The following is a 15,738-nucleotide window of genomic DNA, read 5'->3' as shown; positions in this document are numbered from 1 at the left end:
CGCATATTACGTACACAAACTAGAAAGTACAAAACGTAAACAAAAATATCGTTGACTGTATGGACATACAGAAGAGTATGTCTCGTATGCCTCTACATATATGTCACAAAATCATCCATCTTCATGAAAATCAATGGTTCTCGATAAACTTTGCGCGATAAGACAATTTTAAATTACGAACTTCGGGCGAAACTTCAGTTTGGGGAACCAGAAATTTTTGCCTGTTTGTAATGTAACCTTGTAGATTTTTCCAAGACAATATATGCCAAAAATTTAAGTCTCGATCCTCGGAGATCAGTGGTTCAACAGTTATGAACGTTTGAACACTCGTAACTTTTGAACCTGTGAATTCCTAACGTTAAAACTTGGATTGTCGGAATTTCCTCGCCAAAGTCTACAAGATTGCATTAAAAAAAAGGCTAAAATTTCTGGTTCCCCAAAGTGCAGTTTCATCCAAATTTCGAATAAGGCTTCGCAAAGAATCGCGACATAATTCGATGTTTATGGCAGCGACGGACGAAACATTTTCAACTGATTTGAGCAATTTTCGAGGGAAAACGTGGGCGTGGGGGGAAGGGGAAAAACTGAAAATTGAAGCTCACCCTGCATTTTCAGCGACAGCAATGGGCATGTGCCTCCTCTCATCGAGGATAGCTGTGGCGTCGAGCTGCCGGGGGAGATCCGTGATAGTAAATTAAGAGTCACGGTCGTCTCTGTTTACACGATCTGCCACCAGCACAATCTCACCACCCTTCACTGCTTTTCACAGCACTTGCAAACACTAATATTCACCCACCACTTCCGAAATCCGTAACGATGCCGAACAAATCCTCGGTTTGTCGAAAACACATCCACAAGAAGAACCGAATACCAACTGAAAAATAATATCTCCTCTTAAACTATTACGTTCCACTTCCGGCGAACTTCGAATGAACTTAGACGAACGAATCAACTTAGGCGAATAGTTTCCTTTCCTCGAGCCACCCTCGATGGCTGAGCTCGCTTTCTCAATCGCATCGTTCTACGACACTTGCCTTCCTTTATCGACATTCGATCTCGAAATTTCACTGCCACTAAACTAATCACCGAATTATGATAGCTACACTTTTATCTCGTTCGCAGAAACCCTCCTTATCGACAGAGCATTCTTCCCCTCCGTGATCCTGGCGATCTTCTTGCTTCCACGGACTCCGCTCGTGACCTTGTCGATGATCCTGGCAATGAAAAAAAGAAAAATGTAATTAAATCATCGAACATCTTTTATTTATAAAACTGGAATCTCGTTCGAGTTTACTTTCTTTCTCAATGTGTTCAATGGATCTAAGTTGTCAGAAAAATCGTAGTTCGTTTACAAAACTGAGAATTTCGTTCTCGTGGATTAAAAGTATGAGTTTTGTGATAAACTCATAAAATCCGCGGACTCTACATAGTTATAATGCAGATGACGTCCCAGCATTTTCATAATTCACCGCGTCGGTCATGCAGGTTTCTATGATGTTCTAGGTAAATAATATTATACGTAAACACCATGTGTATTATGGGGATGTTAGATGTTAGAAACGCGAGCTAGATTTTTATGTATGAGAATCAGTCGCAGCTGTACCGTAACCCGAAACATCACATGGCGTTGCGATACTCGTATAACGCTGTTGTGTATAGACGCGCATGTCCACACCCCATTCTGCTCCTGAACATATGTAGACCGAAGCACGTTTAGCAAAAGTTGATCGATATTGTCGTCGACGTTTAAGGTCTCTACCCACGGGCATGGCTCTGCCACAGGAATTGAAAACTGACTAAGAACTAGGGACGATAACCATAAAATTCTGTCCACAAGCTGCGGAACAGTATCAATTCTCCCTGGAGAAGAATAAAGAAGCATCCGCAAAGATTGTAAACACGATTTCGCACGACCACATAGCGATGTATGTAGAGGGTGTCGCGGACACCATAGCGCGATTCTATACCCCCGATTCAGTCAAAAATGACATAAGGAATCCCCCGCAAAATTGTCCTTGAATGTGAAAAACAAGGGGTAAAAGAATTTTTTAAAGATTAAGAATCTCAAATCTTTTAAAAAAAATGGTTTTTTCAACCTTGTTTTTCATGTTCAATGTGCTATGGTGTCCGCGACAATTTATAATGTTCTGGTACCCGAAAGTCTTGGATTTTCGGGCCCCGGCCCGACCCAGTCAGAATCATCAAAAGTCGATTCCAAATGTCACAAATTTTCTGGTTCAGGCCTGACCCAGTCCGAATCATTAAAATCCGATCACAAACATCACAAATTTTCCGTTTCCGGCCCGACCAGACTTGAATCATTACAAACTTTCGGGTCCTGGCCCGACTAGACCCCAGTTATCACAAACTTTTGGATCTCGGCCAGACTAGGCCCGAGTCATCAAAAGTCGATTCCCAATACAACAAATTTTCGTGTTCCGACCCGAGTCATCACAAATGTTTGAATTCCGGCCCGATTTAACCCGAGTTATCACAAGTTTTTTGGTCCCAACCAGATGCGATCCGAGTTAACGCAAATTTTCGGGTTCCGGCCCAACTAGACCTGCGTTATTACAAATTTTTTGGTTCTGCCCGACCTGACCCGAATTATCAAAACCCGAGCTCTATAGTAACACGAATCCTCTAGTCCCGGCCCGACCTGACTCGAATGATCAAAAACCGAACTCTAGTACCACAAATTTTCTAGTCCCGATCCGACCAGGCCCGAGTCACCACAAATTTTCGAATTCCGGCTCGACCAGACCCGAATTATCAAAACTCAACTCCTAGAAACACAAATTTTCTCTTCCCAGCTCAACCTGATCCGACCCGTCAAAAACTGAAACCTAATATGTAGTATGTACCACAAATTTTCTACTCCCGACCTAAACCCAGGAAAAATATCCTATCCGAGTGTCTCTCGTCCCCACCCACCCCTACCGTATTCGCCCTACATCACCAAAACATTGAAACATCGAAACACAAACAAATACGTTGAGAAACTACAAAACCATATACAAAAAAAAACTACGGACAGTCTCACACAACCATCGACAGAAATCTCTCCCTTCCACAGATTTAAAAGAGAGGAAACGTTTCATCTCACTTCGCGGTATACATAGAAAGCCTTGTCGCGTAGTGCAACTGAAAGCGCGAGGAAGTATGCGCGCGCTAGACACGGGTGCGTACAGCGAAGCGCGACGAACTTGACTCTCAAATCAGTGGACCGTCATCCAAGCTAATAAAAACGGAACACAGTAATACCCCACTTTCTTATTATCCCCTGCAAGCAACTTAACCACTTCACAATTGTGTCACAAGTGCGCACTTTTTCCTCTCTCATGAAAATCCACGTAACAAAGATACATATACATATATAACAATCAAACGAACAAACAAACTCAGAATAACACAGAGAAAATGTTGATATTGACTGACCGGGTTTCGCAGCGGAACAAAACTCATCCATCCGTCGTTCCTCCAAGGTCCACAATATCCGAATCAATCTCTTTGGTAGTGTGCGCGTGCATGTAGTTACTCGGTTTTCTTCCACTGCGAAAGTCCACGCAGGTCCTCCAGCTTTCCGTAGAAAAACACACCGGGGCGCCACGAGATACGGCTACGTCCCTCTCTCGATATTCTATTTCTCCCGAGGTTCGACTTGCACGTGTTGCGATATCGTTTTCGAGAAAACTCGACGTCCGACTTATCTCGCGGACAAGAAACTTTCGCGACGTTCGAAGCAGTCGTTTTTCACGAAGATGGAAACGTCCTTTTACTTCTCGAACATCGTTTTCCGTTGTACACCGTGAAAATAACTATGTAAGTTTCTTATCTGTTCACTTCCGTTCGTTCGCGGTGTTTCATGTTGTTTCGCTGTTCTTTGTGTACGGTGCTTCGTATGTGTGCGGCGGCGCGCGCGCGCCCATGTTTGCGTTCGTGTGTGCACTTGATTAGCCGTGTGACGTCAGGGTACGGTTACATCGCGGACGATTGTCACTCGAATCGATGAATAACGATGCACAACGGGGTTTATACGGTGAGATTTGTTGAGGGGACACCCGGGGACCGCGGAACCACGGACGATCCGTCGCGAAACGGATTAAGGCGGCGGCCAGCATTCGCGCAAACCACCCGCGGTATTCGTGAAACGACTGACTCCATGCAACGATTGCAGTACTTACGATGAAATCAGGGTTGCCACGATAGGTGGCGACACTAGGCAGCGAGAGGGGGCTCCGGCGGCCGTACGATCCTCCGCGTACCGCAACTCATCGAGTCCTGTCGAAATCTCACGAAAATTACCGAGGTTTACCGGAGAACCTCGAGGGTAGACGAAGTATTCAATATCAAGTGCACGACCACCTCGATTGCCCGACCGCCGACTATCGATAGATATCGATCTTTGTCGATGGCGCTGGCGGGAAATTTGATTTGTAATGTATGCCAGCACTTTTTATTTTTATGATTGTATACGTTTTTTTTATGATGGTATCTTTTAATAAACATTGTTTAATTTCTAATCCCGGGAAGGCTGGATTATCAAATATGAAACGCTGAGTTTTCTTCTAGATTTTTTTAAAAATTCATTTTCCAACCAAAAATTTTGAAATAATTCATTGACGTGGGTGCCACTATATATAGGTAGAATGTGTATAAATTATTTCGTAATGTTCTGTTCAGCAGAACAGGAGAAATAGAGCATAGTATAATCCGAATAATGAGGTTGGGGATCTTATCACAATTCTATGCTTCTGGATTTTTAAAAAAATCGAATTTGCAACTAAAAATTCTGAAATAATTTACTGTGATGTATGCTATTAGGTAGAACGTTCATGAATTATTTCGTAATTTTATATTTATCAGAACAGAAGAAAAGATTATAATTCAATCCAGGTTCACCCTCTCACAGCAACTTATCCATCAAATATCTTATTTATTCATCAACTCCATAACAAATTTACAATATCATAAACCAAACTTACTTAACATACTTCGTATTTATACAATCTAAAAGCAAGGGAAACACCTCAGGACATTTCTCCTTCGCCAATTGCTCCACGCTCATCTGGCTATTTGTCACTATCCTCAAATCTGTATACTTTATCAATAATTTACACACAGGTGTGGAGCCTGCAGCAAGCGCTTTATGCAGCGCGGTGTATCCATCTGCATCTTTTATATCAGCATTCGCTCCAGATTGCAGTAAAAGTTGAACAACATCGACGTGACCCTGCATAGCTGCTCTGTGCAGCGGCGTAGCTCGTCCGCACCGAGTTTGTGCACTCACTTTCGCTCCATTCTCCAACAACGTTTTACAAACTTCGTAGTGTCCGTTCCGTGCTGCGTAATGCAGGGCTGTGTACCCAGCAGAATCTTCTGCGTTCGCTGCGACACCTTTATTCAGCAACGCCTTGACACGGTCCAGCTCGTTATACTGCGCTAGAAGTTATGCTACTTTTAATAGACGTACTGTAAAAGAATTTTATAAGTTGGATCATGATTTTGGTGGATACCTGCGCACCAAATTCCTCGCTCGAACTCCATTTCCACGAAGGATTGATGGACGTCGGCATATTTATTGGAGCTGCAGCATACGTTGTGGTTGTTCGGGTGGTGATTCTGCTCCATTTGTTATACTCTCTTTTTCTGTATAGCTATGAACTAGAGAATAATTAAATAAGAATAATTAAGTGTGGTATGTGTACATTTTATATTTTCTTAATTGGCATTCCTTAAGAAATGGAACAGATTTGTTCTGTTTGTGATAATGTATATGCATGATTTTATAATTTTATAAGCGTTTTAGAACGGCAGATTAACGGCAGATTGGCGACAGGTTTGGCGAACATAACCTACAATTCTTTAATGTCAGATTTTACCATGATTTTACCCAATGTTTGTTAGCTGTGGAGAGCTATCGAGATAATATCGATTGTTATCGATAGTTCACACCATCGCGGTACTATCGATTGTTATCGATAGTTCACACCATCGCGGTACTATCGATTGTTATCGATAGTTCACACCATCGCGGTACTATCGATTGTTATCGATAGTTCGCACTATCGATTGTTATCGATAGTTCGCACTATCGAGGTATTATCGATAGTTCCCACTATCGAGGTATTATCGATAGTTCCCACTATCGATAGTAATATTATCGAGATATTATCGATATTGTAAATACCCTGATAACCAAATTCTCGATTTTTGCCTGGGATTCTCCGCGCGTATTAGTAGCTATTTTTGCCGTCTAATAGCGGAGGGCAATAGCAGAAGGCAAATTGAAGGCAGCCAGCCGGCCGAAGCTGAATTTGTTTAAGAGGGCAGTACCGTCGCGTCTACTGATCTGATTGGCTAATATCGTTTTACAGGGCCGCATCGTCGGTGAGGGTAGTTCGCACTGATGTGGCAGATGTCAGCAGCGAAGTAATCGAGCGCACGAGGAAGAAGATCGATCGACACCAATCGATACGATCAGCGTGTCGTTCGGAATAACGCATACGGTCGTGCGCAGGCGCGGCAGCTCCCCACTACGCACAGATGCACATTTTGTGCATATGCAAATTTTACTTATTCTCATATTTATGTTATTTTTCTTAGACTGCGGATCTTTATGCGAAATAAAAATTGTCTGCATAGATTGCAAGAGATGGAAACTATAAAAATTGCATTGCCATACCATTTTCTCTACAGTTCAATTTCAATTCATTACATTTCGAAATTTATTGAAATGTGTTTATGGAAAAAAAGTGTCGTTCGACGGAAAAGAAAATTTATATTTTTTTTATGACTACTATACACTTATTTTAATGTTTAAATATTAATAATTTTAAATTCAGACTACTCAATATCAGAAGGGATAATAAATGAATGAAGTAGGAAATAATAAATATTATATTTTTTCATTTAGTTTGATTATTTTTCTTTATTAGTCAACTATTAGTCAAATTTTTACAAACCTTGACTTGCGCGAACACAGAAGATGATTTGCAGGACAAATCTGATAAACAGGTTCTGGATGATCAGCTTTTCTTCGTAACTCCTCCCGTGAATCGCTCGAGTACAGTGCTGCTCTCACCGCATTTCTTCTTGGTTGAAAATGGTTGAAAAGAGGATTGTCTTATTATACAGACCTGCACAGACCTGGGCGACGCTGGCTCGAAAAATACATGTTGCTGTTGCTGCTTCTCACCAAAGAGGACTGAAGAGGACTAATCCTGACTAATCCTCTTTGCTTCTCACCTTCTCTTGCTCAGTAACACTCAATTACACTCAGTAAGACATACAGTTCCAGTCCCCACGTCATCCACTCCGACAAAGGAGTTGCAGGCTGCAACAGGCTGCAAATGGCTGCAACTTGCAGCAACATGTGTTTTTCGAGCCAGCGTCGCCCAGATCTGTTATATATTCGCCAATCACATCATCACATCAGTACGACTCGACGGTACTGCCCTCTTAAACAAATTCAGCTTCGGCCGGCTGGCTGCCTTCAATTTGCCTTCAATTTGCCTTCTGCTATTGCCCTCCGCTATTAGACGGCAAAAATAGCTACTAATACGCGCGGAGAATCCCAGGCAAAAATCGAGTTAATCCCACCTTGAGCAACTCGAACAATAGCGCAGCTCGGAACGGGCCAATTCTTAGCTCTAGGCAGAGAGTATATGAGAGTGCTCACGCCCGGGTTTTGGCCGTGCCCATATAGTGCTGCCCCCTACTCTAGTACTTAGCCTGGATCAGCTCCTACATCATCTTTAGCATGGACAAGATCCTACATCATCTTTAGCATGGACAAGATCCTACATCATCTTTAGCATGGACAAGATCCTACATCATCTTTAGCATGGACAAGATCCTACATCATCTTTAGCATGGACAAGATCCTACATCATCTTTAGCCTGGATCAGATCCTACATCATCTTTAGCCTAGAACAGATCCTACATCATCTTTAGCCTGGATCAGATCCTACATCATCTTTAGACTGGATCAGATCGTACATCATCATTGGCCAGGATTAGGACATACAGTTTATATTGTTTTATATCAAATATGTAACTAATATACAAATCTCTAATAATATAAATTATATTCATAGAAGTATTTTAATTTTTCCCGAGCCTTTGTTGCAAACTCTAGTTTTAAAAAATAGAAAAGCCGGAAGATTTCGAAGAAACACAGATTTTATATCGATGTTTAAAAGCCACCATCTTGGAAATTAATTTAATGATGAAATACTTACTGTCATCAATATTGTCTCCAATTTTTTTCATATTTTTAGGCACAGTTATTATTAATTAAACCAAATTGAAAACCAATTCTTTCTACGAAAATTTAGAAGAATAACTTTAGGGTTACCCTGAAATTTTCAGAATATGTTTAATTGACACAAATCTATAAAACGTATTTTTTAAATTTTAATTATACAGGGTGATTCACGCAATTGTTACAAGTCATAACTCCGTTATTATTGCATTTACAAAAAAATGCCAAAGGAGAAAGATAAATGGTTCGAAGAGAACTACATCTGTAGGTCTTTAAATTTTTTTAGATGCAGCAGTGCATGTGCAATTAACAATTGCATCATTTCTTTAAATAGGAATGCATATTGTTTTTTACACAGATCGATTCTTCTGTTCATTCTACGTAAAAAATGATTAGGGTACACATGGCAAAAAATTATTAGATATCGAGATATTTTCAAAAAATGTCTTTATTGAAGAAGATGCTCAAACGCTTCTCCATTACATTCTAAACATTTCTTATAACGTATTTTTATTGTTTGCATAACTGCGTTTAAATTATCTGCAGTTATTGCTGAACATTCCACTATGATTCTTTCTCTCAGATTCTCTACAGAATCTATGGGGTTTGAATAAATTCTATCTTTCAAATAACCCCACAGAAAAAGTCAAGGGGACTTAAATCAGGTGCACGGGCTGGCCAACGTATTGATGTATAAACGCAGTTATGCAAACAATAAAAAAACGTTATAAGAAATGTTTAGAATGTAATGGAGAAGCGTTTGAGCATCTTCTTCAATAAAGACATTTTTTGAAAATATCTCGAGATCTAATAATTTTTTGCCGTGTGTACCCTAATCATTTTTTACGTAGGATGAACAGAAGAATCGATCTGTGTAAAAAACAATATGCATTTCTATTTAAAGAAATGATGCAATTGTTAATTGCACATGCACTGCTGCATCTAAAAAAAATCGAAAGGCCTACAGATGTAGTTCTCTTCGAACCATTTATCTTTCTCCTTTGGCATTTTTTTGTAAATGCAATAAAAACGGAGTTATGACTTGTAACAATTGCGCGAATCACCCTGTAGATAGACCCACATTAAAAAGTTGTAAAACGCAACTTTTAGTATTTTTTCTACAATTCTGATCAATTGCAATTTTTTAAAAAACTTCTTTTCACATCCTGCAGTAAACTAATTGCTCTAGTTTCCAAAAAAAGTTCAAATCGTATAGTATATTAAAATAGTGGTAAATCTACGCTACAGACAGGGATTGGAACGGTTATGAAAATAACTGTTTAAACTGTTATTTTTCGGTTCTGATTGAAATAGTTATTAAGAACCGAAATGATGTTATGTTATAACACTTATAACTGTTACGAGAATATCGGTACTGGCTGGCAGTTCTGGCTTATATCGGTTACGGTTACGATTTTGGAGAACCGATATTATGTATTTCGGTTCAGGATTTCGGTTCCGGATTTCGGTTCTCTGTCATTCTGTATTCTATATTGTGTTCGACCTAATATTTATTATTTAAACAATTTATAAATAAATAAATATTTATAATTTGTTTCTATATTTATTGTTTGAAATACCATTTCAATAATTTAAAACAATTGTTTAAATAAATAAATTTTTATAATTTGTTTCTATAGTAATTATTTGAATTGTTATTTCAATAATAATTTATTGTTAAAATAATTGTTTAAATAAATAAATTTTTATAATTTGTTTCTATATTAATTATTTGAATTGTTATTTCTCAATAATAATTTATTGTTAAAATAATTTAAATAAATAAATTTTTATAATTTGTTTCCATATTCATTATTTGAATTGTTATTTCAATAATTTATTGTTAAAATAAATAGATTTTTATAATCTATACAAATTTGTTATTTGTTTATTTATTTAAACAATTATTTTCACAATAAATTATTAGAATAATATAATTCACAAATAGAAAAATATATAAATTTATTTATTTAAACCAGTGAGATGAGCAACCCCCGCGGACTGCAGTGGGCCAAAAGTGAAAACATAAGAATACGCGCGGGCCGCAACCGGCAACGGACGCAATTGTTGAAAGTAACAATTGAAAATCGACGACGAAGGCCGCCTCGCCGCGCCACTGGTGGCTCATGTCGGGCGAAGTTATTTTGTTTTCTGGTTCGAAAAAAACGTCGACGTTACAAACTTGAAAGGTTGGTTTTTCAAGATAAAAGTCTGCTCTATCGCGTGGTATAGTTCGATTTTCCGCTGGACCCTAATTTTTTGAGATAAATTGAAAAATATCCTCAAAAATTGGTGCAAAAGTAGTGTCTCTTCGTCTTTAATCATTGTTTAAACATGTTTAAACAATCATAATGTATTAATATTGGATATCACTGTATTCGGGAAAGTCTACAGAATCTTTTGCTGTAAAGAACAATTCAATATCTTTTATAATAACCACAATATTTGTTTAAAGTTGAAAAATATGTTCTTTTTTCAAAGCCATGTTTTTCAAAAACTGTGCGTATAGGAGAAAAATTAAGGACAGATTCGGAATCAGCGCAAAAAACTCTATAAGAAGGACCCAACAGTATATTGAAAACAAATTTGGTGTTGGACAGTGTAATCGGTTCTCCAGAACCGTTAGGCCTGTTGCACAGTCGAGCGCAATTTTCCGGTCTCAAATACGTTCTAAAATTCTAAAAAAAATGTTACATATTTTGGATCCTAAGACGCATTTTATAGAATTTTTTCAGATTTTTTGGTTGCAAACTGTGGTCGTAAATAATGAAAAACCCCCCAAAAATCGGAAAAATATAGATTTCTAGAAAATATGAAAACATGCTTTTTACTGTTTGGTTCCTCGATAAAGTACTACAGCAGGCAGTGTCGTCAATTTTTTTCAGATTTTTTTATTGTGGGACATCATTGTAAAAATTTTTTCGACGTTTCTGCTGTGAGGAGGAAAGTTATACTTATTGATTTTACCGCGGGTGTATATTAAGTAATTTTTAACGTTATTACATGTTATTATACATTACAAAACGCAATTGTTTGACCTAAGAAATGCGATTTAATAGAAAGAAGAATTGTGTTCTGTGCGCGATATATGTACATACTGTGACTCGCAAAAATTTTCGGACGCTCTAAAAATGATAACTTTTTTAATATTATACTATACGATTTGAACTTTTTGGGAAGCTAGAACAATTAGTTTAGCACAGGATGTGAAAATAATTTTTTCAAAAATAGTAACTGATCGGAATTGTAGAAAAAATGAGAGACACTTGGGGAAACTAAAACACCTGGCAGAAGACTGTGAAGGGGTAGAAAGAATTAACATAGGTATAGAAAAGATAGTACAGGAGAAAAGAGTGGGAGAAATTGTAGAATGGGTTAGGAGTATAGAGAAAAAAAGGAAAGAATTAATCACAAGGGATAATCAAGAGAGAGGCAGGATTAGCGGGGAGACATTGGGATAGATCACATAGACAATAAGGTATTTGATGTGGCATGGGATATGGATGGATGGGTGGAGGAACGGATGAATGGATAAATAGAGGGATGAATGGCTTCGAGAATTATAATCCATGTCCAATTTCTGGGCCACGAGGCTGAAATAAATAAATAAATACGTATTTACTTACTTACAAAAAATTGCATTTTACAACATCTTTATATGGGCCGACATTGAAAATTTAAAAAATACGTTTTGTAAATCTGTGTCAATTAAACATATTCTGAAAATTTCGTCAAAATCGGTCGACGTTGCAATGAGCTACAAACGTTTTAATATAAAATAATAATTCTTAAAAAATATTCTGTTATTTTACACCGATATACCCGACCCGACCCGTATCATGTTACAATGTTTCACTCCACTCCACGGCGACCGAAACCCTCGAGCTTCACTTCCCTTTTCTCCGTTCGTCATCATAGAATAGTGTTTCCTGAAAATTGAATGTCTCTAGCCAGACTCGAGTTTTCGACATTTATAGCAAGCTTGCTATAATCGTATCTTATTTGTCAAAATTTAGTTTTCCATTTAAAATATTTTGTTGTTAAAACTCATCAATAGTTTTAAATAGTACTTGAACAATATTAAAAATGATACTGAAATATTGGAATATTACAATTTGGAATGAAGGGTCTAGCCGGACGAGGTAGTCCTCCGAATTATTTAAACAGCCGTTGCGCCATTCAATTTTCGGTCAATTTTTCCCATTTACTTGCATTAATTTAATCATATAATTGCGTTTAATTGAAATTGATAATTGAGATTTTTTCCCGATTTTTTGGTTCAAAATGTTAATTACACAAACTGAAAAACACGCAAAAATTCGACAAATGCAGATTTATTTGAGAAACTGAAAAGTAGCATTGATCATATTTTTAGACTAGCAACATACCAGAACTTTTTTTACGACAGCGCGTAAACGACAAAGAGGGACTTTTCAATGACTCCAAGAAAAATGATAAACTTAATGACTCCGAGAAAAATAAAGAACTTAATGACGCTGAGGAAAATGAAAAATTTAATAACTCCAAGAAAAATGGAAACTTCAATGACTCTATGAAAAAACTTGACGGCACTGAGGAAAATGAAAAATTTAATAACTCCAAGAAAAATGGAAAACTTAATGACTTTGAAAAAAATAAAGAACTTACTGACTCTGAGGAAAATGAAAAATTTAATAATATCCCAGTTAACAAGCAGTCTTCAATGCCTCTTAAAAATGCAATTAATCATGTAGGGATTGATCAGGTGTTTCTCGCTATATTAAAAAATATTTACAAATCCTTTGACAAATTCTGCTTTGTGGCGTCAGGATACTGCTTTCGACATACCATCACAGTTTGTATAGTATACATATATTATTTCTCCTCTTTGTTTCTAGATAAAATTTTATTATGATCCTCCATTAGTTTAACGCCCCGTTCAGCGGTATCATTGACCACCTTCAGTCCATGTTTCAGTCAGACTACTTATTACTCATAACAACTTCTTTTTCCGATATTAGAACTATTTTTACCACGTTTTTATTAGCTCGCTTTCTTGTTCTTCTGTAGATTGGAGCGTATTAATGAATTTATTTATATATAATATCTCTGTCAGTTATGTATACATATATGAAAAAACTCTTCAAACAAAAGTTGTAGTATATAAGGAGGTGGATATAGTATCAAAGAAAAAAAATTTTTTCAAAGTCATTATTTAAAGTTTTCAAGGTCACGGATGTTTTTTCTATCAACAACTGTTTATGCTATATATGGATTCTTAAAGAGAAAAAAGACAAATTCAACGATATATCATAACGTCTATTTATGTCATGATTTAAAAAATTCTCATTTTCCATTAAAAACTCATTTTCCCATGATCCAAACGGCCCCAAAATTTTTCCAGACCATTTTCTCAACATTTGTCACAATTCTGGTTTACGGGACCAAAAAAATTTCATGGTCGAAAAATAAGGTCCACCTTAATGTTGCATATACGTAAATTACGAGAAGCAGTAAAGAGTGCTTAACGTCGAAGAAGAAAATCCGGGTAACTAAAACTTAATATGTACTACATTCCACGTTATTAGAATAATTGTAGTTTAATTATGATATATTTTAAAATTGATATAATTATATCAACATTTTTTATTTACACCTAAAAACGCCACTGTCTCGGAAGGAAATGGACATTCGAGAGAAGCAATGAAATTAGAGCATCATTGCGAAAAAAGATGAGTTTGCAATAACCTCAATATACATTTTATGAAATTCTATTATAATTATAGTTATGATTGTATTTTTTAATAAATAAACTTGTGTATGCTAGTATAAAATCAATTTATATATATTATACAATTTATTTTATTATTTGTTTGACAACTAATAAATCTACAAATTGTTTCATAAACTATATAAAAAATACTTCCTGCATTTTCGTATTCTCCAATCAGTCCAAATAAATACCATCAACCTGTTCTCGATCATATACCAATTTTTATTAATGCAATTATGACAGTAACAAAACGTTTCTATTTAAAATGAATACATATTTTGAACATAGTTTTTACATTTTTAATTTTTTGGAAGGTTAAAAAATGTAATTAAAAAAGTAATGAAAAATAAAAATTAAAAAAAAATCCCCGCTGCACGGGGACTCGAATGCTAGCTCCAGATTGCGATTCATACGCTCGACGGCTCGACAGCCGAATTTCAGTTTCGCTTCCGCCGTAAAGCAATAGAACATGGCAACATGGCAAGTGCTAAAAATAGATTGTGGCTGGCATAAGCGCACAAGCAGCGCACACGGATATAGTAAAGGTACGTTGGTGAGTGTAGCGCGCGGGCGCGTTGCTAACACGATACAGTGTCTTCTGTGGTGGCCTCTGGTGGCCTCCTGTTCCTCACTCCAGTCAGAATATATCCTAGAGGGCGTAAGAGAAATATTCGAGCGACACAGATGTCGTCAGATGTGCTAACAGTAAAGTGGGTTCTGTTTCTTGCTAAAGATGATGTAGGTTCTGTTCCATGCTAAAGATGATGTAGGAGCTGTTCCAGGCTAAACATGATGTGGAGACAAAAGCGGCACGGCCAAAACCCGGGCGTGAGCACTCTCATATACTCTCTGCTCTAGGTAGGATTATCCCTCGGCAGGCCTGGTTATCAGGGTAAATAGTAATTAGTCGATAGTTGAATTTAGTCGATAATGCCCATCACTACCGTGTAGGGTCCGCTTAAAGATTGTGAATATTGTAAAAAGATCTTTGAATATTATAATTATTGTGAATATCGTGAATATTGTAAATATCTTTGAATATTCTAAATATCGTGAATATTAGAAATATTGTGAATATTGGAAATATTGTGAATATTGTAAATATCATTGAATATTACAAATATATACTGCGGTCGATGCTCTATACTCTTCTACATTAACCGTGACCGTACCGAAAACAAATATGTCGCAGTCCTCTATATAATAACAAGAGTTCTAATCGGAGTATGATTTTTAAATATTATTAATCAACGAATTATACATTTTTTTGGTAAGAACGTGCAAATATATACAATTTGCCACAACATTCACTTTTATATTCACACTATTCCGAATTTTAAATCGTCTAAACGACGATTGTAGATAATCGTTTGACGTTTCGTTACGGTTTCGAAAATTCTCCTTTTTTTCTATCTACGTTTCCAAATAAACGATAACTAAACTCGTATTTTCAATATTACATTACTAGAATTCAACTTGAATAACCTATAACTCGGGTATTATATTTTTACAATTTTATAATATAATTCTATACTAGAATTTTTCAATATTAGATTACTACAATTCAACTAGAATAACCTATAACTCGCGTGTTATAATTCTATAATTTTACAATATAATTTTACTAGAATTTTCAATTAGAATAACCTATACAAAAAATTAAAATTGCGATATATTAATAACGAGCATTTCTCTAATATTTCTTTAATATTTCACGCA

The 15,738-nt window shown here is 36.7% G+C and overlaps 2 protein-coding genes across 17 annotated transcripts in view; both read right to left on the bottom strand.

Moving 5' to 3' along the window:
* LOC143217170 (uncharacterized) overlaps positions 1 to 4,210 on the bottom strand; it is a 62,923-nt gene extending 58,713 nt beyond the window's left edge. For 9 of the 10 annotated variants that reach the window (XM_076441053.1, XM_076441046.1, XM_076441055.1 and 6 more), the window contains exons 1-2: positions 3,439 to 4,210; positions 603 to 1,214 (exon numbers count right to left, since the gene is read on the bottom strand). Coding sequence is in view for 1 of the 10 variants with exons in the window: in XM_076441048.1 (XP_076297163.1) it covers positions 603 to 631 (29 nt within the window). In the remaining 9 variants the exon portion in view is untranslated. The other variant, XM_076441047.1, reaches the window with a different exon arrangement.
* A 566-nt stretch (positions 4,211 to 4,776) lies between these two features.
* LOC143217178 (uncharacterized) lies at positions 4,777 to 7,652 on the bottom strand. Of its 7 annotated transcripts, XM_076441088.1 has the most exons (4): positions 6,966 to 7,652; positions 6,191 to 6,536; positions 5,517 to 5,664; positions 4,777 to 5,437 (listed from the first exon to the last, which is right to left on the bottom strand). In XM_076441088.1, the coding sequence occupies exons 3-4, from the start codon at positions 5,574 to 5,576 to the stop codon at positions 4,982 to 4,984; spliced, it is 516 nt and encodes a 171-aa protein (XP_076297203.1). In that variant the 5' UTR covers positions 5,577 to 5,664; positions 6,191 to 6,536; positions 6,966 to 7,652; the 3' UTR covers positions 4,777 to 4,981. The 7 variants fall into 7 exon arrangements, with proteins under 7 accessions (XP_076297203.1, XP_076297205.1, XP_076297201.1 ...); XM_076441090.1 differs by lacking the exon at positions 6,191 to 6,536; XM_076441086.1 differs by lacking the exon at positions 6,191 to 6,536 and having other exon boundaries at positions 4,777 to 5,442; positions 6,966 to 7,647.
* Between the last annotated feature and the right edge of the window lie 8,086 nt (positions 7,653 to 15,738).

Source organism: Lasioglossum baleicum, chromosome 16, assembly GCF_051020765.1.
Source record: "Lasioglossum baleicum chromosome 16, iyLasBale1, whole genome shotgun sequence".
NCBI classification, from domain to species: Eukaryota; Metazoa; Arthropoda; class Insecta; order Hymenoptera; family Halictidae; genus Lasioglossum; species Lasioglossum baleicum.
The sequence above is the reverse complement of the archived record's forward strand: the minus strand, read 5'-3'. Positions and strand labels throughout refer to the sequence as shown.

What these genes read in the sequence shown, in the direction of transcription:
- LOC143217178 (XM_076441086.1), bottom strand. Translation starts at nt 5,631, where the DNA reads ATGGAGCAGAATCACCACCCGAACAACCACAACGTATGCTGCAGCTCC. An exon ending in GCGAGGAATTTGGTGCGCAG is followed by an intron (nt 5,443 to 5,516) that starts GTATCCACCAAA and finishes CATAACTTCTAG; the next exon opens with CGCAGTATAACGAGCTGGAC.